The sequence below is a fragment of the Antechinus flavipes genome, chromosome 4, assembly GCF_016432865.1.
Source record: "Antechinus flavipes isolate AdamAnt ecotype Samford, QLD, Australia chromosome 4, AdamAnt_v2, whole genome shotgun sequence".
Lineage (NCBI taxonomy): Eukaryota > Metazoa > Chordata > Mammalia > Dasyuromorphia > Dasyuridae > Antechinus > Antechinus flavipes.
In genome coordinates, this window is record NC_067401.1 from 210552417 (window position 1) to 210577699 (window position 25283).

At 33.8% G+C, this 25283-nt stretch overlaps 1 protein-coding gene across 1 annotated transcript in view; it reads right to left on the bottom strand.

Annotated features, from left to right (window-relative positions):
* The window catches only part of LOC127561821 (24-hydroxycholesterol 7-alpha-hydroxylase), a 125687-nt gene that overhangs the window by 22659 nt on the left and 77745 nt on the right, over window positions 1-25283 (bottom strand). The window contains exons 10-11 of the mRNA XM_051997095.1: window positions 16610-16705; window positions 15613-15701 (exon numbers count right to left, since the gene is read on the bottom strand). Coding sequence (XP_051853055.1) covers window positions 15613-15701; window positions 16610-16705 — 185 coding nt within the window. The remainder of the gene's footprint in view (window positions 1-15612; window positions 15702-16609; window positions 16706-25283) is intronic.

Sequence of the window (25283 nt, forward strand, 5' to 3'; positions counted from 1 at the left end):
AGAACTATTACCTTATCTTCTGGATCTAGAGCAAAGGAGGAAAGTCTAAGGGATAAAGTAAGATGATCTGAAGTGTGGAACTGGGGAAGAAAGGAAACTCACAATGGATGGCCTTTTTTCATGAGCAAAAGAGAATATTGAGTTGGATAGTATGACTTAAGGATGTTCATGTGGATAGGAGTGCAAAGTAACCCTAGAAAGGTTATTCTAATTTTTGATAAGTTTGAGATTTAATCCTAACTCTCTTTTGAAAGGAAAGGGAAAAAAAAACACTCTTCTCTCACATACTTCTCCCCCCCATCCATCTCTTACCCCTGTGTGATCCCATGATCCTTTTTTCTGCTTTGAAACTACTGCTGGCAAACATGACATCCTTTGGAAAGCTTCCAGAGCTGCCAAGAGCAGAGGCCTTGAGGCAAATTCCTAGTTGCCAACAGCTGCAGCTTATGAAAATAGAATCATCTCTTCCTGGAGTTCAGAAGAGGCAGTGTACATGCATATTTATCACAAACATTATATATTGGGATATAACTATTATAGTTAAAGGGGAAATGACACCTTCCCTTCTTCCACAAATAATTTAAGAAAGTAAATCAGTTTCATGTCTGTAAGCAGTGGGCTAGGTTAAGAGTATTTGACTGCAAAAAAGGAAGAAGAATTATAGCTCACATTTACATTGTGTGATTTTTTTTTACACAATAATCCATTGAAGTAGGCAATATATTATTTAACCCCATTGCACTGACAAGAGTCTCAGAAAGTGGCATGCAAAAGTCCAACAGTTATTAAATGTCAGAGCAAGGACTCAGCCCTAATCTCAGTACACTTTCATTTACCCTATGCTGCTCATCCAGCAGTGTGTTGATAAACTGACTTTTCCCAACCCTTTGGATTCTGACACATTTGTCTCCATTTTCTTAAAATACCATGGACTAGGTAAAGAGAGTCACCAAGAAAAATTTATATTCTGATCAAGCGGTCAAAGGAAGGAATAGGCCATTAGAAGTTACATGTCTATATATAATATAAGATTTTGACAGTTAGATGGCTAATTATTATCATGGAAAGGAGGATAGAAAAAGAAAGAAAAGAATAATGAAATAGGTGACCTTATTAGATGTTTATATCATGATATTCAAGCATTCAAATAATTAGTGGAAAACCATCTGTTAAGAATGCAATAAAATTAATGCTATATATTAATATTTGCATTTTAATGGGGACCTGAACTAAATTAAATTCAGCAATGAATAATCTAATATCTAATAATAAATAATCACTTATTTATCTAATTAACCAGATCATCTAATTAGCATCGTCACTGATTCCTATATACTAGAACACTAGAGTTGTGGTGATGGGAGTGATGGCTGTACTGAGGAATAAAATTTGACCAAAAAAAAAAAAAAGTTGATTTAAGGAGCTAATTTCAAAAAAAATTAGGGTGGATGAAACATGGGTAGATAGTAATTTATGTGAAAAAAATGTGGCAATTCTAATATAAATTTTTCTTGAGAGTGTTGAGATGGGCACATGGATGGTGCAGTGGATAGTTTCAGAATATCAGAAATCTGGAATCAGAAAAACTTATCTTCCTAAGTTCAAATCTGGGCTCAGACATTAACTAGGTGATCCTGGACAAGAAACTTAACTTTGTTTGCCTCAGTTTCCTCACCTGTAAAATAATCTGGAGAATGAAATATATCTTTGCCAAGAAAATCCTAAATGCAGTCACAAAGAGACAATTAAAATGACAATATTAACAACAGTGTTATGATAATTATAGTGTCCAGAAGAAGAGAGATGATACACTCTACTCTGGCCAGACAATATCTGGAATATTATGTTCACATATGGGCCCCGCATTATAGAAAGGATAATGACAAGCTAAAATATATCCAGAAGAGGGTGACCAGGATGATAAGGGAATATGCCATATGAGGACTGGCTGAAGGAACTAGAGATATTTAATTTATGAGATAGAAGTCACCTGAGGGATGTGACAGTTTTCTTCAGGTATATGAAAGGCTTGCAGATAAGAAAGAATAAATTTTTTTCTGATTGGGTCCACAATGCAATGGACAGATGTTGAAGAGAAGCCAATTTAGGTAAATGTAAAGAAAGGTTTCCAACTAAAAATGAGATATCCCAAATCAGAATGAACTAACTCTCAAGGTAGTGGGTTTGTTCTTATTAGAAATCCACAGGCAGAGGCTGGAGGATGACTTTTCTGGGATAATTTAAAACAGATACCTATTCTAGTATAGGCTGGATTGGAAAGTCTTTGATGTGGTATGTGATTTTTTAATAGTTTTGATTGAATAACTGATTTTCTAGTGAATTTAATTCAACTAATACTGCATTCATACTATAAACAAGACAGTATCCAAGATGCTATAATGGATATAAAGACATATAAAGTAAGTTCCTATTAAGGAGTTTTTACTTCAATATAAGATATAACATGCATGCACAAAAAGTTTTAATAAAAATGCTATTTATCTTTTTCTGCAAAAGTAAGGCAAACTGGATTTTAGTCTTAGCCCTGTCACTAGCTAGCTATGCTTCTCTGTGATTTAATCTCATTTTATCATGGTTTCACTGTCTTTTAAATTGTTGTTGCTGGTGTTTGTCCTTCATTCTGAAAAAGGACTATAATACTAGGCAGTTGATGCCATGACTTGCAAATAAATTGGATTTAAGGGAGTGAGGGCTGTACAAAATCACCAGCTTCACTTTCTCTTCCAGAGCCATCTGGATCCAGTGGCAAGATATAGATTAGGAGGACTGAAGATGGTTCTGGATGCAGAGAGAGATCTTTGCCTTTTTAAGCCGAGATATTTAATAGGTTTCAGTTTGACTGAAGCAACATCTATTTAATGATTAAAGTTAAGTAAAAAATGAGGCAGAAAATGGTCTCATTCTGGATTCTAGAGAAAGCACCAAGAACAATGATAGTATAAAAATATAGAAATAATTTCCAGACTTTTTGATGGGAAAGCAGGTGGTTCGCAGCTTCTTGGAGAGAGAAACATTAAGCTAGACTCTGAATGATGACTGGGATTGGAACAGGTAGAGAGATGTGAAGGACATTTGACTCAAAAAAAAACAGATGAGTAAAAGTTTGAAGAAATAAATGTTCAGGATATGTTAAGACAGCACAGGGTGGTGAAGAGAAGACTGAATTGGAAGTCAAGATCCCTTCACTGCTACTAATTATTTAATAGCCTTAAAGAAACCAATTAAACTTCGTGTGTCTCAGTTTATTCATCTAGAAATGAAAATTGTGGCAATCTTGACAGTATGGAACAATTTTAGAATGGAACTTAATATAGAGGAGTGGAAAGCTTGACATGCAACATGATTTGGAAAAAGTAGATTTCAAAGAGTTCAGAGAAAAGATGGGTAGTATCTAATAGTTTAACATTTTAAAAGTATGAGAAGATCTCAGACAAAAGTATACATTGTTCTGATAAAAAGATAAAAGTGGAACTATGTAGAGAGGCTGACATAACTTATCAGGGATCACAAAGATCCATTCCCCCCTCCACTTTTTTTTAAGTACAGAAGATTAGGAATATAAGATCAAATAACTAAGGATGATTACAAAATAGTAATGGCAGCTAGGTGGTTCAGTGGATAAAGTTATGGATCTGGATTAAGCAAGATTTGAGTTCAAATCTGTTCTCAGATACTTACTAGATATATGACCCTCAATGAATCAACTTCTTTTTCCCTCAATTTCCTCAACTACAAAAATAGTAATCATAATAGTACCCACCATGCAGGGTTGTTATGGAGATCAAATGAGGTAATATTTAGAAGGTGCTTAGCACAGTGCCTAGCACATAGTAGATACTTAATAAAGTGCTAGTTCCCCTCCTCCTCCTTTATTTAGCAGCAAAAATATGAATTAACTAAATATAAAAGGAAAAATAAACATTATACAACTATTAGTAGATGAGGGGAGTTTAAATCCTGCATCTAAGACCAAGAATAAAGACGGACTTTTGCTTATCCTGACTCTGGGGTGTCCTGGGTGTTAGCACAGTTACATTTGGCGCCCAATGTGGGGCTGGGGATGGGGGAGAATCTTTTCCCAATATCTGCCCCATTGCAGCTATAAAAGGTTACTAGGTTTACTCTTAAGAAAGAAAGTAAGTTCCCTGTTTGTCTATTAAAATACTCACTTAATTTCCTGGTCACTGGAGACTTCTTCAGTGAAGTTAGGGTCCTCAGTTCCCACACTTGGGCAAGATTGAACAGGATGGAAGCAGAATCTCCACAACCATCTTCTCCCACGTCTACTGCCAAGAATGTGTCCCTGGCTAGCTTTACTCCACCCCCTAGTCCCTCCTACAATCCTCTATACACCAATCATTGAGCCAGTACGGATGATGGAAAGGACCATTTTCCAAGCATATGCCCATAGAGTATTGTCCAATTGGTAGTTAGCCTCAAGTGCTCAGCAGTCCTGACCTCAGTGTATCAACCCAATAGTTTCAGCCCTCTACATCATAATGTGTAAAAGGGGTACAAATTTATTAAAAATAAGAGCCATCCCCTAGTTAATCAATAATTAAAAGCTATAACAGATGGTTTCAAAGAAAGTCATCTGAACTATCAGTAGTCATATGAAAAAAATGCTCAAAATCAATAATTATTAGAAAAAAGCAAGTTAAAGCAACTCTGAAGTTGGATTTTAACTCCACCAAATTAAATGAACAAAAATGGAAAAAATGGCAAAAAACAACAATAACCATAACCTAGAAAATGAAATTTGTGTCCCATCAATACACAGTTGATGAAGCCATTCTGGAAAGTCATTTGGAACTATGCACAAAAAGCTGTTAAACACTGCATAGTCTTTGATCCAGCAGCATTGCCACTATGTCTATATCTCAAAGAGAGCAAAGAAAGAGGAAAAGGATCTATACATAAAAAGATATTGATGACAGTTTTTTATGGTAGTAAAAAACTGGAAATTAAGGTGGTATCTATCAATTGAGTAATGGTTGAATAGATTACTGTACTTGAATATAATGGAATATTTACTATGCTATAAGAAACAGTGAAAGGAACAGGTTCAGAGAAACCTGGGGAAACTTGAATTGATGCAAAGTGAATGTGAACTGAGTGCAACCAAGAGAACAACTTATGGAATAATGACATGGTAAAGACAAACACCTTTGAAAGATTTAAAAATTCTAATCCATACAATGATCAATTAAGATTTCAAGGAACTGATTATGATTCATGCCATAACTCATGCCCTAACAAATAGAATGGGCTCAGAGTGGCAGAATAAGACATAATTTTGGGGAAAAAATGTGTGTGTGTGTGTGTGTGTGTGTGTGTGTATAAAATTGCTACAAGAGTTTTATTTTTCTTTTAAGTTAGGGAGAGTGAGTGGGGGAAAAAATACATGCTTATTACTTTAAAAGTGGATCATAGCATTTTCTTTTTTTTTAATGTCCAAGTATCATTGTAAATGCACCAGGTTTCACTCTTTCTATATGACTATGGAATTCACCAATAAAATCTTGTCATTATTTTATAATCTCACTTCAAAAGAAGTTTGGCTGTAAGTTCTGCTCTTTCCTTCTTACAAAGCAAGAAAATCACATATAATCTTTTTTGGGAAGGGTCACTTCCAGAGTGTGCCCAGGTATTCTTCTTTAAAGAGAATGAATGAAGAGATTTTTCTCTTCTCCCCAAAACCCATTTTGAATGCTTATTTTAGCCCTTAAATTCAAATCCTTAGCTACCAGCACATTGAAAAAAAACAAGATTTTTATCTAACAAACACATTTCTAAGCAAGCTTATTAAAGTTACTCTTGCTCCACTCTGCCCCGGTGCCAAGGCTACAACAGCTGCAAGTGAATAAGAATATTTTTCAGGATAAAATTTGCTTGCTGGATATACCATAAGCAGTATCTTCTGAATCACTAAGTATTTTGTGTAGAGATAATTGATTGGACAAATAACAAATGGGTACAATTTTCTGGGGATTACAACAAGGGATAGTTGGTTTTGCTTGCTCAGTGGAAAGATATGTCTTCCCATACTTAATCCAAGTGAGGTCATTTTATTTCCTAAACAATTTTAATCTTCTTTGTCTATCTCAAAGACTGAAAAGTCCCAAGGGTTGGTTATTTAAAATTTCAGTTTACGGCAGCTTAGTTGGCAGAAATTTATATCGTGAAATTCTGAACTTAAGAAATGCATGAATTGTCATCAATTTACTCAAAGGAACAGCCATTCTTGATCTTGCAGAATTTAGGGTTCTTTTACCACTATCTTGTCCCTATTGTTATTGACCTACTGTTAATGGCTCCTTTTATATAACAATATGTTGACAAATTCAGGCAACCTGGCAAAAATTAATACTTTGTCAGTCTCCAAAACTACTATTTTTGATGTCCTAAGAGTACCTAATTAGACCCTCAGTTATAAATAAATAAACGTATTTTACTAATTTATTGATAGCAATTGATAGCAATTTCATGTGTCATTTTCAGTCTAATGTGTTATTTACCAACATCCCAAACAAAGACAATGTCAGAGAGTTTTCATTTGTTATTAAAGATATCTAGAAAGAGGAGAATGAGAAAAGAAAAAAAAGTAATAAATGGAAATCTACTTTGATGTTTATAGGAAATCTTAATCAAATTGTGAAAAGTTTAAGATTGCTATGACCACAATGAGAATAAACATGAGTTATCCAATAAATTAGATACCATATGACCAGAGTTTGTTTTCATCTATTTTTAGACTCAATATTGGGTTCTGGGCAGGAGAAAAGAAGGGGAGACAAAAAGACTTCTATTTTGAAAACAACCTAGAATTATTGCTAACTTTTGGCATAATATTGTTCCTTTTTAAAAACAGAACATTTTCATTTAAATGTGTGATTAAATGTGTGATTTGAAAATCTCTTTGGTAACTTTGGTATATTATTTCAAGATCATTAAATAAGATCCTAAAACATCAAAAATGTATTTTGATGAAGAGTTGCTCTAGAGACTGGACTAATTTAAGCAGTCAAATGGGATACATCAAACTAAAGATGTTTAATGACCTAGGAAAATCTCTGAGATAATCTCATATTTAAGAAAAGAGTATTCTTATTCCTTTTTTTTTAAGTACACCTTTTGGTACCAAGATGGCAGAGTAAAGAAGGAACCCTCTGAAGCCCTCCCAAATTCTTCTCCAAACAACTAGAAAACAAGTTCAGAATAGAACTGCTTATCAGTATTCCAGGAGAGGTTTGTCTCACTGGGGAACTGCAAGAGCAGCAACAGCCAACCTCATAGCAGGGGATCTGTGGTGGTCAGGGGCAGTCCATAATGAGGCCCCATTTTAGTGAGCAGTATGTATAGCCCAGCAAGGTCTCACCCTAGCAACCCCACCTCCAGCACAGATCAGCAGATAGGCCTTGACCCCATTGCTGACCAGTGTTGGGGCCAGAAGTGAGATCCTGTTTCCATGGTGACCTATCAGCAGGGCCCCATCCTTTGGGCAGATCAGCAACAAAACTACTCCCCTAGGGCCAAGTAACCCAGGAGCAAGGCCCCACAGTAGGTCATAAACTGAATCCCAAACCCTAGGGAAGCCAACAGAAATTCCCCCTTCTCCCCCCCAGTACTAGCCATAAGGGAAGCCTCCCTTTCAGAGAAAGCAAGCCATTAATTCCTGAAGCCCAGTGAAAAGCTGAGCCCAAGCACAAAAAACCTTGGGACTTTGTAGAAAACTGTCCTGATACATTAGAATCACAGAACAAATGAGAAATTTAAAGAATCCATCAATCATTGCCTGAAAGAGATCCCAAAATGAAAAATCCCATATAAAATGAAATCCCAAGATGAGATCTCAAAAGGAAAAATCATTGCCAAATTTCAGAGTTCACAAATCAAGGAGAAAATAGTTTAGGTAGGCAAAAAGAAATAATTCAAACATTGTGGAGATACAATCAGACATATACAGGGTTTGACAACTTCTACATTAAAGAACCAAAGGACTTGAAATATACTGGAAATACTGACAAGCAAAGGTGTTAAGATTACAACCAAGAATTACCTACCCAATAAATGAATATAATCTTTCAGGTGGAAAATGGATATTTAATGAAATAGAGGGCTTTTAAGCATTTCTAATGAAAAGAACAGAGCTCAATAAAAAATTTGATTTAGGGGAGGATTCTGGGAAGATAGTGAAGCAGATTGGTAAATTTCAATTTCTCCAGATTTTCCCTACAAATAGAACAAATTTGTGTCTCAGGTTCAACACAGACTAGTGAAAAATCAAGAAGACTTGGGGCAGAGCAGGGATCCTCCTGGTACAATCCAAGAAAATTGAAGAAAAATCCTGGGTCAGGGATTAACCTATGTTAAGTGCAAATACCCCCAGTTTACCTACACAGAAACACCAAGTGGGGAGACCTTTGGTGATCTGAGTGTGACAGGAATCTCAGCAGAAACACAGAAACTTTTATCTCCTGGACTGTTTGTGGAGTCCGGGTCTGAGTCTGGGAAGATTGAGTGAACTTTGGATGATAAGGAATGCCAGGCCCTGCTGTGCTGCAGAGGCAGCCTGGGCAAGAGGAAACCAACATATTCATGAGTGCAGAAGCAGGCATGTAACAGGCTGCTGGCATTTGCTGGTGGATCTCTTGGTTTGGGGTTCTGGATAAGAGTATATAGATCAAGTGAAGCTGGAGGCACCATCCCCTATGCCAAGTTTAGAGATGTTTATACTAATACTTCTTATTTTAAAAAAATGAACAGGCAAAGAAAGAATGCCACCATAAAAACTTACTATGGGAACAGAGAAGGCTGAGATTCATCTTCACAGGAGGACACTGAATTAACAAAGCTTCTACCTCAAAGATGAATGTGAAATGGCTCTTGTTTAGAGAATATTTATAAAATAAAGTAAAAAAGAATTTAAAAATCAAATGAGAATTGACAAATGGTCAAAGGATGTGAACACACAATTTTTAGAGGAAGAAATTACAAACCATTTCTAGTTTTATGAAGAAGTGCTCTAAATCACTAATGAGCTGAGAAATATAAATTAATACAACTCTGAGATACCACTACACATCTCTCAGATTGGCTAAGATGATAGGAAAAGATAATGATGAATTTTGGAGGGAATGTGGGAAAACTGAGAAACTAATACATTGTTGGTGGAGCTGTGAGATTGTTCTGAAGAACAATCTGGAACTACACCCAAAGGGCTATCAAATTATACATACCCTTTGATTCAGCAGTGTCTCTACTGGGTCTATGTCCCAGTGTGAAGAGATCATAACAAAGGGAAAATGACCTACATGTACAAAAATGTAGCTGCCCTTTTTGTATTGGCAAGGAAATGGAAACTTGAGTGGATGTCCATCAGTTGGATAATAGCTGAATAAGTTATAGTATATGAATATTATGGAATATTATTATTCTATAAGAAATGATCAGCAAGATGATTTCAGAAAGGCCTGAAGAGACTTGCATGAAATGCTATTAACTGAACTGAGTAGAACCAAGAGAACCAAGTAGAACAGCAACAACAAGATTATGTGATGATCAATTCTGATAGACGTAGATCTTTTCAACAGCAGAGTAATTCAGGTCAGTTCCAATTGTCTTGTGCTGGCAAACCATCTGTACCCAGAAAGAGTTTTCAATTTCAAGGAACTCAACATGACCAAATTGTTTGTTTGTTTGTTTGTTTTACTTAGGAAATACCATTATTTAAGCTTTACATCAACAGTAGGGTAGCTCAAAAGAAAGATTCTGACAGTTAAGGTAAAAATTAGTAATCATGTTATACAAATGAAGTGCAGAGGAAGAATAGACACAAAGGCATTAGAGGAGGACAGAGGGCTCATAGTTCTGAAAACCTACTCACATTGAGAATGCATGAAACATATATACCATGAAGGATATAGCATCCTCCAAAATTTATAAAGAAATAAGGGGAAAGAGATCAGTGGATGGGGAAGCAAAAGATGAAGAAAGAAGAAAAGGTAGGGAATCATGGGTGGTGGGGAGATTAAGTAATAACAAGGTAAGTTCAAGAGCAGAATTAAAGCAAAGATCCAATAAGGATTGAAAATATATGTAAGTATTGGGAGGTGTCTTTATGTATGTATATGTCTATGTCTACATATATATATATACATAAATATATTCTTTCTTAACTAAGGCCTACTTGGAGGTGATAAAAAATAAAAATAAAAAACTTGATCTTCAAATACAAAAATCAAGGGTAATACATATAGGTAAGAAATAGAAGACATAAAGAATCCAATAAGGCTAACCTTTTTACTTCTATATGATAAGATAATATATTTATTATTGCAAGAGCAATTAGGAGTATAGGTAGAAAAAGGAAGTGAATATAAGGTGACTTTAATTGAATAATTCTCTGAAATAATAAAAGAGGGAGAAAGAAAATACGTGGGAAGAAGGAAAGGGGAAATTGAATGGGATAAATTATCTCACATCACAGGCATAAATGAAGGAGAAGATGAGGTGGAGTAGGGTGGCGGGCAAAGCTTAAATCTTACTGTCATCAAAATTGGCTCAAAGAGGAAATAACATATACACTCAGTTGGATATAGAAATTTATCTTACCCTATAAGGCTTATAGAAGGAAGAGTGAGAATAACTAAAAAAAGAGGAAATAATGGGGAAGAGGGTGATCAAAAGCTAAGCACTTATAAGGAGGGAAAAGGTGGAGATAAAATAAGGGAGGATAAGTAAGTGAAAAAATATTCTGGAGAGAAATACACAATTAGTTATTATAACTAAAAATGTGAATGAGATAACCTCACCCATAAAGCAGAAGTGGCTAACAGAAGAGATTAAAAACAGAATCCTAAAATATGTTGTTTACAAGACATTTGAAACAGACAGATACATGTGATAAAGGTAAGGGAATGGAGTTGAAGCTAAGAAACAGGGATAGGAATCATGATTTCAAATAACATGAAAGCAAAAATAGATCTGATTAAAAGATAAAAAGAAAAAAACAAAATATGGTTGAAAGGCATCACAGACAATATCATATCAATACTAAATATATAAACACTAAATAGTATAGCATTCAAGTTTTTTGAAGAAGATGTTGGATAAGTAATAGGAGGAAAGGGAAACCTCAACTTTCCCCTCTCAAAACTAGATAATCTAATTAAAAAACAATAAAGAAGGTGGTAAATAAAATTTTTGAAAAGTTATATTTGATAGATCTCTGGAGAAAACTGAATGGGAATAGAAAGGAATATGCCTTTTCTTGACAGTACATGATACCTTCACAAAAAGACTATTAGCACATAAAAACTTTACAATCAAATAATAGGAAAACAAAATAGTGAATGCATCCTTTTCAGGTCATAATGCAACAATTTAAATTGAATAGACAATGAAAAGAGATATTAAAAATTAACAGGAAATTAAATGATCTAATCCTAAAAAACAAATAGGTCAAAGAGTGAATGATAGAAGAAATCAATAATTTCATTAAAGAAAATGACAAGAAGGAAACAACAAAATTGTGGAATCAGCAAAAGGGAGCATAAAAGAAAATTTATATCTTTAATTTCTTATATTAATAAAATAGAGGAAAAGCAAGTGAATGAATTGGGCATGCAACTAAAAAAAACTTGGAAAAAAAAAGCCGAAATTCTCAACGAAACAGCAAATTGGAAATCTTGAAGATCAAAGGAAGTATTAGTAAATGTGAAGTAAGAAAATCATTTAACTAAATAAGTAAAACTGGAAGCTGGTTTTATGAGGGAAAATAACTATATGCCATTGGGCTAATTTGACTAAAAAGGTAAGGAGAAAAACAAATTATTGGACTCAAAAATGAAAGGACAAATGAGGAAATTAAGACAGTTGTTAGGAACTATTTTGCCCATTTATATGCCAATAAAATTGACAATGAATATCTACAAAAATATAAATTATTCAGGTCCACAAAAGAAATAAAATACTTAAATAACTCAATATTAGAAAATTAAATTGAGCAAGCCATCAGTGAACTTCCTAAGAAAAATACCCAGGACCAGATGGATTCACAAGTGAATTTTACTTAAGGGTTAAAGAACAATTAATCTGAATACTATATAAATTATTTGAAAAGAGAGGTGAAGAAAGAATCCTACCACATTTTATTTTATGGCACAAATATGATGCTGATATCTTACTCAAGAAGAGCCAAAAAAGAGAAAGAAAATTATAGATCAATTTTCTTAATGTATATTTAATGCAAAAACTTTGAATAAAATACTAGCAAAGAGTTTGCAACAACATATCACAAGGATCATATACTATAACCAAATGGGATTTATACCAGGAATGCATGACTGGTTCAATATTAGGTAAATTATCAGTATACCTGAATTGACATATCAATAATAGTACCAACAGAAATAAAAAAAATCATATCAATAGATGCAGAAAAAGCCTTTGTTAAATATATTACCCATTCTCATTAAAATTCTCATAAAAATGTATTACAGAACATAGAAATAAATGGAGCTTATCTTAAAATGATCAGTAATATTTATCTAAAACATCAGCAAGTATGAATTGTAATGGGGATAAGCAAAGAAGCCTTCTTAATACAATCAGGGGTGAAGCTAGGATATCCGTAATCACCTCTAATATTTAATATTGTACTAGAAATTTTAGCTACAACAATAAAAGAAGAAAAATAAATGAATTAGGATGGGCAATGAGGAAACAAAACTACTATGATATGATGGTATATTTAAAAAATCCTAGAGAAACAACAAAAAAGTCTACTTTAAATTATTAATAACTTTAACAAAGTTGCAAGATACAAAATAAACCCACAAAATCATTAACATTTGTATGTTTCCAATAAATATCAGCAGCAAGATGTAGAAAGAGAAATTCCATTTAAAATAACTGTAGGCAATATAAAATATTTAGGATTCTGCCAAGGCAAAGCCAGGAACTATATGAACACAATCATAAAACAATTTTCACACAAAGTCAGATCTAAACAATTGGGAAAATAATAATTGCACATGGAAAAGCCAAGCCAATATATAATAAATTCTACTTAAATTAATTTATTTATTTGGTGCCATACTAAGCTATCAAAAATTATTTTATAGAACTAGAAAAAATAATAACAAAATTCATCTGGAAAAATAAAAGTTCAAAGATATCAAGGGAATCAATGAAAATAGATGTGAACGAAGGTGGTCTAGTCATATCAAATCTCAAACGGTACTATAAAACAGTAATTATCAAAACAATCTGGCACTCGCTAAGAAATAAGAGTGGTGGATCAATGGAATAGCTTAGAGACAAAATATATTATAGTAAATGATCCAAAGATCCAAACTTTTGGAACAAAAATTCATTTTTTGACAAAAACTGCAGGAAAAACTAGAATATAATATGACAGAAACTAGGTGTAAATGAAGGTCTCATACCATATTCCAAGATAAGGACAAAATGGATACGTGATTTACACATAAAAATTAACAAATTAAGAGAGCAGGAAATAGTTTATCTGTCAGTTTTATGGATAAGGGAAGAATTTAGAAACAAAGAAAATATAGAGGACATTATAAAATGTAAAACATAATTTTGATTATATGAAAATAAAAAGTTTTGCACCAACAAAACCAATGTAATCAAAATTATAAGAAAAGCAGAAAACTGGGGAAATTTTGTAGTAAGTATTTTTGAAAAAAGTACAGAACTGAGAAGAATTTATAAAAATATAACTCTCAATTGATAAATGGTAAACATATAAACAGGCAGTTTTCAGGCAAAGAAATCAAAACTATAGTCTAAAAAAATGCTGTAAATCACTATTGATCTGAAAAAATGCAAATTAAAACAACTCTGAGGTATTGTCTTACACCTATCAAGATGGCTCATGTGACAAAAAAGAAAAATGTTGGATTTTGCAGGGAATGTGGGAAAACTGGTTCACTGATGCACTAGTGGTAGATTTCTGAACAACCCAATCTTTCTGGAGAGCAAATTGGAGCTATACCCAAAGGGTTTTAAAATTGTTTATACTCTTTGATCCAGCAATATCACTTAAAGGTCTATATCCCAAAGACATCTCACAAAAGAGAAAAGGATCTACATATACCAAAAATATTTATGCCAGTTCTTTTTGTAGTGACTAAAAATTGAAAATCAAATGGATGCTCATTAAATAGGGAATGCCTACACAAATTGCCAGAACTAGCTCAGTTTGGGTGCAGTTTTGAAGGAAAGTATGGAAGAGGAGGGGCATTAGACTGACTACAAAACTCAACGTCTACGAGTCTTTGTGTTAACCTTCTTGTTTGTATGCCTAAGAAATCTAGGCATTATACCACCATGCCAGGAAAGTTAATTGCTTCCATTTGAATTGTCTTAGGAAGTTTCTGAAGATCACCTGGCAGAATAAGATACCAGACACTAAGGTCATTTTTTCAACTCAATTGTTAAACATTCAAACTCTAGAGCAGAAAGTGCAACTCCACTGGGATAGCTAATTGTTCAAATGTCAAATGTACACTTTAAAAAAAGACTATTTTATGAAGAACTTTCACAGATTAAGTGCTCACTTGGTGGTCAGAAAAAATAATACAAGGATATCCTCAAGGTCTGTCTTAAGAACTTTAGAATTGGTTACATGGACATGGGAGACACTTTCACAGGATTAACCATCATGACATGCCCTAATCAGAAAAGGTGCAGGGTTCTGGGAGCAAAGCAGAACTGAAGTAGCTCAGAGTAAACATGAGTTGTGCAAAGTTAGAGAATCCACCCCAGATATTCATAGGAACTATTTGTATCTGATTTATGCAGAGCATTCTGACTTTTGTTTTAGTTTGATTAGCTAAGGAAGATGCACTGTAATTTGACTCTAAATAGTGATGTAATTTTGGTCCTCTTCAATAAGAAAGAATAACAAACCAATCAACCAATATGATTGCAATGAAATACTATTGTGCTGTAAGAAATGAAAAGCAGGATAATTTCTGAAAAACCTGGAAAGACTTATATCAACTGATACATAGTGAACAGAACCAGGAAAACATTGTACATAGTAACAGCAATATTGTTTAATGAAGAACTATAAATGATTTAGCTATTATCAGCCAATAGAATGATCCAAGACAATCCCAAATAACTAATGATGAAGCATACTATTTATTTTAAAGTACAACTAAATTTATTTGTGAATTATAAGGTCATGGAAGGCAGAAACAAAATCTAATTTATCTTTGTATTTCCCTCAACACCAAACACAGTGCATTATACCTAAAAGGTATTTAGCAGGTGTTGAATCAATGAATGGATAATGAATGAATAAATTCCCTTTGAAGGAAAGCCTGGCATATGATCTTGCACATCAATTTTGACTATAAGTAATGAGACATTTTTTGTCAGAATAAACTTTGCTAGTGCCAAAAGACAAGTATTGTTATTAGCCACTTTCATAAGAAATGAAGCAATCACAATCTATTTAGACTTAAAGTAAAGGAAGATTAAGAAAATGCTTTCTTTAGTTGAGTTATTGTCAACATAATTTCTGAATAAATCCAATCCAGCTGTCTCACTGACCTTCCTGGACATGGGTACTTCCCTCCTCCAAATGCCACAAACCAGTCCAAGAAAGCATTCTTCTCTAAATTTGCCTTTTCCCAACGTTCCTGTGGGAAGAAAACATTTTTTTCCAAGTCAGCCTTGTATAAATAAGCTTAACTTTATTTCTCTAGGCTAAAAATGACCTCGTACAGCTAATCCTTGCATATAAAGTTGCAGTGTTGCTAGTAATTTTTTCCAATCTGTTATTAATATCAGACACAATTATGTTTCTAGAAAATATGTTTATAAATAAAAAAGGTTTTAAAAAAAGAATCTCTGTAAGTGGTAAATGTAATGACAATGTAAATCAAATAAAGAATTAACCTTATAAAAGCGGGATATTTATAATAAAGTCTTAGGCCCCAACATAAAATCACCCCTCATTATAAGTTTGGTAATAAGACATTGGAGATGGTCAAAACAAAGGAAAATTGAGTCAATACATCTGGATGCCATTTATGGCAATGTCTTGAGAGACAGGGGATGAACTAAATGACACTTTGTTCATTTCTGGCCCAAAGTTACACAATTCTTAGGGGGAGAGGACAAAATTTTATATATGACTTCAATTTTCACTAGCAAAAATTTTTTTTTGGTGTGTGTGTGTGTGTGTGTGTGTGTGTACATGCACAACATGTACATATGTACTATATGTAGACTGATACTCAACTTAAGCACAGTGAAATAGACTAAAGAACATAAGGCAGGAGAACACAGTATCAGGTAAATCTGTTTTCATATCTGCTTCCAAATCCAAAGATCCACTCCAATTTATACATATTGCCCATTATAAATTTGTGGCCAATTTTTATTATTCGAGTAGCATGATACCATTTCTCAAAATACTTTTGTGGAATGAATGACCTTATTATCAGATTATAAAATAAGAAAGCAATTCCATTACATAATTTCTGGATCTATAATATATATGAATAATGCAGAACAAGAAAACATAATGAGAAAGAAAACTTACAGGCTTGAACAATTCAGGTTCTGAAAAATACTTTGGATTTCTATGGACCCAAAAAGGAGACATCATTAATATATCACCAGAAGGAACAGTATAATTCTAAAATAGAAAAACAGTTATAAATTATAAATCTAACTGCAATGAAAGTATTCACTTATTAAAGAGATCTTTATTAATTATAAAATAACAAGTATATTGTGGGGGATGACAAGCTAATCTTTTTATTAGAAGATCAAGATATCACTTTTTGCATACACTCTTCTCACAATTATGTCATAAAAAAATAGCAAACCATAAAAACACACAAATGTCTATCTAGCACCTGTCAAAAATTCATTTTCTTTCTAAAAATTCTAAAAAATTCTAAAAAATCATTATCAATTCCTATGAAGAACAGTGTAAGTAAACCCAAAAGTCAAAATTAAAGCCACTATAAATCAATTTTAGATCTGTTTTAGAAGTAACAAAGTCATCAATGATAGACAAAGAAATTGTGGGTTGCAGTTATTACCAGTGGTGGGGCAATAGCTGCCCTGCCACTAGTGGGGGAGGAGAAAACATGCTGTCTCTAGGGGTGCTTGATAATAGCACCAGGAAGCAGCAGCAAATTCCTTCTGTACTAAAACAGCAGCAGTTATACAGGAAGAAAAGAGCCATGTCAAAAGAAGGACAGAGGGGGATAAATGATATAGTGTTTTTCTATTCTAGAAGTATAAAGGATGAGCAGAAGTAGAATTCCTCTAGAAACAAAAATGAGACTAAATTTTTCTAGAGAGAGCTTCCTAATACAGGAAGCCTACCTACATTGCAAGCATATTTTTTCTTGAATCTCTACACTAGGCTTTTAGTAAGGGATTTTTAATAAAGGACTTTTATTTTTCTTTTCTCAGACTAGATCTTCCTATAATCTCACCCAGATTGGAAGTGGAGTGCCAACTCACAGGTCTGATCCCACTCTCAATTTCCATGGAAGCTTTGATCTGCTTCATATTTGACCTTGGGCAGCTAGATGGCACAGTGGGTAGAATACTAGGCTTAAAATCAGGAAGACTCATCTTCCTGAGTTCAAATCTTTCCTCAAACATTTACTAGTTGTGTGATTCTGAACAAATCACTTTACTCTGTTTGCCTCAGTTTCCTCATCTATAAAATGAACTAGAGAAGTTAATGGCAAACTACTCCAGTATCTTTGCCAAGAAAATTCCAAATGGGGTCAGAGCTGGACATAATTGAAACAACTGAACAACTATTATTTACTTGGATCAGTTCATTCCTCCCTAAGTATTGCACAATCTTAAAAGCTCACCACTGGGCTCACCACTCTGATGTCAGATTTGGTACAAACATCTGATTTGCTTAGTCCCACTGAAGCTCAGAATTCCTGCATTTCAATGAGTTATTTCACATTGTTTTACATTTTTTTCATTCTTTTATTTTTGTTTTATTGTTTCTTAATTTTTCATAAAGTCATTAGTTTTCATTTGCTCAATTCTAATTTTTAAGGAATTACTTTCTTCAGTGAATCTTCCCACCTGGTCAATTCTGCTTTTTAAGGCATTCTTTTCCTCACTGGTTTTTTGGTACCTCTTTTACATTTGTGCTAGTCTATTTTTAAGTTGTTATTTTCTTCAGTATTTTTTGTGTGTCTCCTTTATAAGATGTTGACTCATTTTTCATAGTTTTCTTGAATCACTCCCATTTTTCTTTGCAATTTTTCCTCTACCTCTCTTGCTTTATTTTCAATTGCCCAGAGGCCTGCTTCTGGCTTGCTGGGCCCAGCTTCACTTGGCTCAACCCACACCAAATTGTACTTCTCCCCTATACTGATGCAACAGACCTTTGCCACTGATCCTCCAAGTCAGCCTGGGTTAGAAAACTGTTTCACCCCTTCCCCTATGGGTTCTGGAATTGCAGAACCTGTTCAAAATACCATTTAAAGGTATTTGAGGGATTTGGGTGAAGGCCAAAGGAAATCTCTATCTTTATTCTGCCATCATAGCTTTGCCTAGAATTCCTGAATTCAAAATATCCACTAGCCTCAGCATCCCCAACAGCAGAGACTGCAGATATGCTACCACACATAGCATCAGAAAGAGTTAGCTTTCACAAAAGACTTTTTTAAAACTAAAGGGCATTAGTGCCCTTAAATTTTTATATCTTCTGTTTGACCTTATTGAAATAAAAAGAATCATTACAAAATTATTAAACTCACTGAAGGAAAGTTATTAATTATACAACAATCATGATTAGTCATCAAATGTCACATTCATTTAATACTGTATAATCAATCTATAAATGCCCTCCATGAAGGGGTTGACTTTAAGCATATCTCACACACAAAAAATTGACTTGTGTTGCATAATTGCTTGTATTTCATCAGTGCTTAGTATCAGCAGCCTATGGCTGCAAATGTTCCTATTTTTAAAAGGAAAATCACTATTTCTAGCCCCTGGAAAGGTCCTAGTAACCCCAGTTGAAGATTCTCCTTCTATAAAATGGAATACATGACACTTATATTATATTTGACAATTTCAGATGGGATAGCCCAGGAGACCCCCAGACAAAATTTCAACAAGAATTCAAGTTGACGTTAGTGTCTTTTATTCATTAGTATCTTGGGATCACAGGTCATACACATGGAAGGAAGCTAAGAGGTCATTCATTCCAAATCTAATTGAGAAAACCAAGGTTAACTTGCCAAGGGCTATACAGCTAATAAGTGTCTGAGGTGTCATCAAACAGTGTTCCTGACTCCCAAGTTCAGTGCTCTATGCACAGGAATTCTTACCCTCCAGAATACTAATCTCCAAAGACTCTAAGGATAGATTTCAAAAGGTCTGTAAACTCAGATAAGAAAAAAATATACATTTTCATTTCAACAAGATTAGTTTCCTTTGCAATATTATGTAATTTCTTTGTTTTTTTTCATTTAAAAAAATGTTTCTGCAATGGGATTCAAAGGTTTCATCAGATGGCCAGAGAGGCCTATAACATAACAAAAGGTTAAAAATTCCTGAATCACACCATGTCCCCCACAACACAGTGTACTATTTCTGTATGACTAGCTTTCCTTCCCCAATTCTCTTTATAGTATAATGTCTCTGTGGCAGTTAAGAGAGTCCTCCTTCCCAACCCCCAAATGAAGGTTTATTCTGCATTTAATTCTTTCAGGGTTAGGATGACAAGATGATACCTAAACAATTCAATGAATTAATCCATGCTATGAATAAATCCAGATATTAATGGGAAAGTATTGCAGGACAGCGCTCTAACCACAAGATATAACAAAGTCTTGAAATTATATTGTAAAAGTAGCTGCCTACTTTATCTTCACATATATAATAAGTCATAAAATTAGCAGGAGACTTGCCTTGGTATAGTCACAGCCACCAATTCAGCTTTAAGCATCAGTCTCATTGCAATCTTTTTCTGTTGCTATGGGGAGTTGCTGGGTAAATCACCAAAAAATCAAATAATATTATCTTAGATTTGGAAGGCAGGGGCTTAAAAGTTCACAGGGTAGCCCTTTACATTTTTTGGACAGTAATAATTATAAAAACACCTAGATAATTTTTTTTATTTGTGGGAGTACCATCTTTCCATAGCCTAGAGGTAGTGAGTGTTTGGTCTGCAGGCCATATAAATCCCATGAAATCATTTGCTAAGGCAACCACAGGCACCTCCTATTGATTTAGTTCTATAAATTCATAAGTTTGAGCCCATGACTGATGCTGGCCTTTGGAAGAAAAGAGATTCCCCACCTCTGCTACCGACCATGAATTTCTTGAGACTAGAAACTGTTTATTATCCCTTCTTTTGTTGATATTTGACTATATGACTGACACATTCAGGGAAAATTCAACTCTTCTTCCTACAGAAGTGATGTTCTTCATACTAAGCAAGCAGGTAAGGATGGCTAACTTTTTTCTTTCCTAACCTCTCAGTTTCATATTACCTTTTTGTGGACTAGACTACTCCTTTGAGCCATAATTTTTAATCACTCTCTTTGTGGTTCAAAAAAGGATGCTGTAGTAATGGCATATGCCTCCTCAATGCCAGTCAAACTAGTTAGCTGCCACTTAACTATTATATCCTCATTTGCCCAATGATGCTCAGAGATTGCATTCTTTCTATGCTAAGTAATTATTTAAAATCAATAACTTTTTCAGCTCTAGAAATTATATTTTGACAAATGTCACAAGTTTACATCTATCTCTTTGCTTTTCCTGGCTGCTGACAATCACCCAATTCAAGCTGTATTCAAGTAGTAGCACAAACATAAACTACAATTTATTGATAAACAGTTTTATCACATTTACCAGGTAAAGGAAAAAAAATTAAACTAATTCAAAAATGGTAACCAAACTTAACAAAACAATCAGATTATACTTTTCACAGTCTGGGAAGACAGAAGATTTGTAATAAGGTACTTCATTCTTTAGGGAGAGAGTGGGAAATGAATGGAAAGGGGAAGAATTAAAGAGGAAAATTCTGGGAGATCAGTATCCAACTCCTTGACCATACCTAGGAAAGGTATTCCACATAATGGATCTTGATGTATTTGAGGGCAAAAATCATATTCCCCACTATTATCTTCTTTTCTCTGGGACAAATCAAATATTTGATAACAGGGGAAGGTAATAATTAAACTTAGTCACTATGGAATATGCAAATAGTAAGGAGATATGAAGGTAAATCTTAGTGCTTATGCCAATACCCAAATAGAGATAAGAGTTAATGAACTGAATAACAAAATGCTAGAACTACTTAGGTGAAAGAATCCTTATTTTCCCAGTCAGCTGTTGAAAATTTAATCGTACTTGTACTCATAATCTTGGATAGAGGATTAATTGCACAAAGAGCCAGAGAACATAGAGAAGAAGAAGATGGCAGAGAGAAGTGAGGAAGTTTTCTGAACTCTTTCTAATTTCCCTCAGAAACTACAATAAACCAAGCCTCTAAACGGATCCTAGAGTGACGGAGCCCACAAAAATTTTGAGTGAAGCAATTTTCCAGTTTAAGACAACATAGAAGGATTTCAGGAAAGGTTTGTCTCACTTGGATGGATGGGGAGCTTGTTCTATAGCAGACCTAGTGAAGGGAATCTAGCCATGGCAAAATCAGCAAAGGAGCTTCACAATCCTGGCTCAGCCATCCAGTGGCTCAGAAGACCAGCTATGAGATCTCCAGCCCCATGTAGAAGGTAAACTGCAAAATAGACACAATAGGAAAGCTGCCATCACTTCTGACCTTAGTGCAGTAAGCCAGTGAGAGGCCCTGTCCTCCTGCAAAAGAAGCTTAGGACAGTGTCTATTGTGTACTTGGAACAGAGCTCAATTTCTCAAAATAAACAAAAAAGCTAAAAGAGCCCTGACCATAGAAAGCTACTAAGGTGACAGAAAAGATCAGAACACAAACCCAAAAAAGGACAGCAGTGGCAAAATCCCTACATGTAAAGTCTCCAAGGGGAATATGAATTAGTCTCAAGTTCAAAAGATTCTCTTGGAAGAACTCAAAAAGTAATTTAAAAATCATGTAAGAGAGGCAGAAGAAAAAAATGAGAGGAGTAGCTAAATGGTGCTGTGGATAGAGTGCTGAGCTGAAGTCAGAAGGACGTGAGTTCAAATTTGGCCTCAGACACTTAATACTTCCTAATACAAGTCAGTTAATACCAATTGCCTCAGCAAAAAATAAATAAAAAAGAAAGAAGGAAATGAGAGCTATACAGAAGAATTATGAAAAAAAAGTTAACATCTTAGAAAAGGAAACACAAAAATATACTGAAGAAGACAATTCCTTAAAAAAATAGGTTTGGCAAAATAGAAAAAAATACTGAAGATAACAACTTCTTAAATAGATTTGATGAAATGGCAAATAAATAAATATATGAATATATATTTATACTGAACAAGACAACTCCTTAAAAATATATTATGTGTGTGTGTGTATATATATATATATATATATACATATATATATATATATGTATCTGTGTGTGTGTGTGTGTGTGTGTATGTAATAAAGAAATTGACTCCTTAAAAAATAGATTTGGCAAAATGGGAAAAAAAATCCACTGAACAAAACAATTCCCTTTAAAGTAGAATTAGCAAATGGAAAAGGTGGTAACAAAGCTAACTGAATAAAATAATTCATTAAAAATTGCAACTGGACAAGTGGAAGTGAATAACTCAATTGAGACATCAAGCATCAAATAAATTATTTTTTAAAAAAATAGAAAAAAACTATAAAACATCACATAGGAAAACAACCAACAAAGAAAACAGAGTCAGGAAAGATGATTCAAGAGTTATTGGACTACATCAAAGTCATGATCAAAAAAAGAGCCTTATTAAAAGAATATATTTCTAGAAATAATCAAGGAAAACTGCCCTAATATTGTAGACCCAGTGGATAAAATAGTCTGAAAGAATCCATCATTCATCTCCTGAAAGAGACACCAAATGAAAACTCCGAGCAATGTTGTAGTTAAATTCCAGAATTATCAGGTCAAGCAAACAGCCAGAGAGAAACAATTCAAATATCAAGAAGCCACAGTCAGAATTACCCTGAATTTAGCAGCTTCCACATTAAAGGATCAGAGGGCCTGGAATATGATATTCTAGAGGGCAAAGGAACTTGGACTACAACCAAGAATCAACTACCCTGCAAAATTGAGTATAATGTTTCAGGAGAAAAGATAATTATTCAGTGAAAAGGGGGATTTTCAATAATTTCTAATGAAATGCTCAAAACTGAACATAAAATTTGATCTTCCTTTAAGATTCAAGAAAAATATTTTTTAAAAGTATATAGGAAAGAAAAGGGAAAGAAAAATCAGAGAAACATAATATATTAACTATAAAGAAATCACTTAATAGGTGCCTCAGTTTTCTCCTCTGTCAAATGGATAAAATAATATCTGCACTACTTACTTTACAGGCAGAGTATAAATGCCAAAAAACAGGAATGAAGAGAAGGGGATTAATTGGCTCTGGACTCTATTGCAGAAATTCCTAAGGTAAAGTAGTAGAACTAGTGAAAACATGCTGTCAGAAAAAGCCACATGGAACTTGGAGGTACAAGGAGAATAGCTACAAGGACAATGGTAACAGCAGGTCTATGAAAGTATGACTAAAGATAGAAGACCTTTCTACTGCTGGTTTCTGCTAGAAGCTGGACTGTTAGTTATAAATGGGAGCTATGCAATAAAGAGATCATAGATCTGGGCTTGAAGGTCATGAAGTTTAACCTTCCCATTTTATATGTGAATAAACTAAGGCTCAAAAAAAGTGACTTGCCTAACATCTTTAAAAATGACATTTTAAAAAAATGGATGAGATAAGACATAATAGCAAAACTAAGATGAAGTAAGGATGAGAAAAATGAAAGAAATCAAATCCTATCAACATGTCTACTCTGCTTTCACTAAAGGCTACAGTATTAAAAGCAGCATGGTTGAATGGATCTATCTGGTCAGCCTCTGAGTCCAGACTATCTGAGTTCAAGTCTTACTTTTGACACACATAGACTTTGTCATCCTAAGCAAGTCATCTTCCTTCTTAATGCGTTCAGGCAAGTCCCAAGGCCATAAGTGCATAAATTATCTATTAAATTGTTAGAGGTCATTTCCCCATTGTAGATTTCCTATATTCATAAAATTACAGAAGTGGAAGAAAAACACTGCTGTTTCTGATAGGTGTTGGAAACAATCTCTAAACCATAATTTTTTTCATCTGTAAAAAAGGCAAATAATAATAATAATATTAATAGGGATCCTAAGGAGAATAAAATAAATGGAAAATGAATAGCAAACCTGATTTGTACATTTTAGGGTTATAGTTATAATTTTTATTATTAGAGCCTAAGGCTACAAGTCCTAGCTAGGACTCATATCTCTTGATTCCCCATTTCAGGCTTCATCAACTGAAATGTATATGGAGAATTTGTAGATATTTTTAGCTCAGTGGTAAGAAAGAATTTTTTAAAATCTGTAATGTATAATTGCATGCTTATTATTTTAAAACTGAGTATGAAATGAGATAAATGTATAACTTACAAAAAAAGTTATAAGTACTTTACCAATGAAAGGTAGTACAATTACTACAGAACATAAAATGTCTTAGGGTTTGTTGTTTTTGTTCCATTTTGAAATGATAAAATGCTTCACAGTTTTAGTGTGGTGCCAATCTCAGAAAACTTGCTCCACATAAATTTTGTAAAAACATTATATAACATTCATCAACTTTACAGCATTTCAACTTGAAAATGCCATAATTTCTCAAAATAATTAATTTCAAAGATTATTATAATAATTTTTATCAATTTGTAAGTTTCTTCTGGTTTAACCAAAATTATGTCAGTCATAAGAACATTAAAGAGGTTTAAAAATATGTAAATTACAGTAATAATTCTTAATCTTCCACTGACCTTCTATGCTGATGTTTTATCATAGCACGTAAGTGATCCTAGGATCATTGATAGTCTGATAGAGCCTATGACTTTTTTTCAGAATGTTTCTTGCCTTCATATATAATGGAAGGAAGTGTTCCATTTTAGCTAAGAGATTAGTTAAAATAAAGGTGCATTTTTCCCCCTCAAAATTCAGAGACCCCTTGAAATTCATCCACAGCCCATTAGGCATTCCAGATTAAGAATTTCTAGTCTCCATTTCTCAGAG